Below are 659 nucleotides of genomic sequence, written 5' to 3'. Positions count from 1 at the left end.
CATGCCGCCTCCAGCGAGAGCACGGCCCCGCCGACGCCTCCCGCCTTCACACCTGCCAGCAGCACTGAGCATCGCCGGACTGACGGATGGACAGGACGGGACAGACTCCGGCCCCACACCGGAGCGGAAGGTTGTTTCTCAAGGGAACTACTTTTAAGCGACTAATTGCAGTACGTTACTGTGTTGTGAATACTTGAGCTGGCACTTAGCTGTACATAACGCCGGGACTTGTAATGAATTTTTTTGTTGTTGTTTTTTTTTTTTCTGAGGGTGCTGCCTTGTGCTCTTCAAGCCATGACTGTGACTTTGTACACACTGGGTTGTCTTTTTATTTTTTTTTTCCTTTTTAATCTGGGTCAGAGGGATGCGACCGTCTGTTCGCGAGCCAATAAACTGTTCCTTAAAAATCACTCCTAACTGCCCGGGCATCTCTGTCTGCATGTCCCTGTCTGCGTGTGACCACCGTGGTCCCTCCCTGCCCCAACAGGAGAGATGTGCCTCTGGGTGAAAATGCCCAAAGAGTGTGGGTGGGTGGGGAAAGTGGGGTGGCTTATTCCCAGCAACCCATGGGAAAGGCCGCCTGCTTATGGCTGTTTATTCAGCTGCTTTGGTGGCATTACTGCGTACCACGGTAACCATAGAGCCCCTCTGGCCACCAG

At 52.8% G+C, this 659-nt stretch overlaps 1 protein-coding gene across 1 annotated transcript in view; it reads left to right on the top strand.

Moving 5' to 3' along the window:
- Nucleotides 1-68, top strand: part of LOC104272871 (dickkopf-related protein 1-like) — a gene marked incomplete at its 5' end in the record, with an annotated part of 240 nt that extends 172 nt beyond the window's left edge. Inside the window, one exon of the mRNA XM_009867977.1 lies at nucleotides 4-68. Within this exon, the coding sequence (XP_009866279.1) occupies nucleotides 4-68 (65 nt within the window). The remainder of the gene's footprint in view (nucleotides 1-3) is intronic.
- Nucleotides 69-659: the final 591 nt, after the last annotated feature.

The sequence above is a fragment of the Apaloderma vittatum genome, unplaced genomic scaffold, assembly GCF_000703405.1.
Source record: "Apaloderma vittatum isolate BGI_N311 unplaced genomic scaffold, ASM70340v1 scaffold21574, whole genome shotgun sequence".
Taxonomy (NCBI): domain Eukaryota; kingdom Metazoa; phylum Chordata; class Aves; order Trogoniformes; family Trogonidae; genus Apaloderma; species Apaloderma vittatum.
This window is presented reverse-complemented; position numbering and strand designations above follow the sequence as displayed.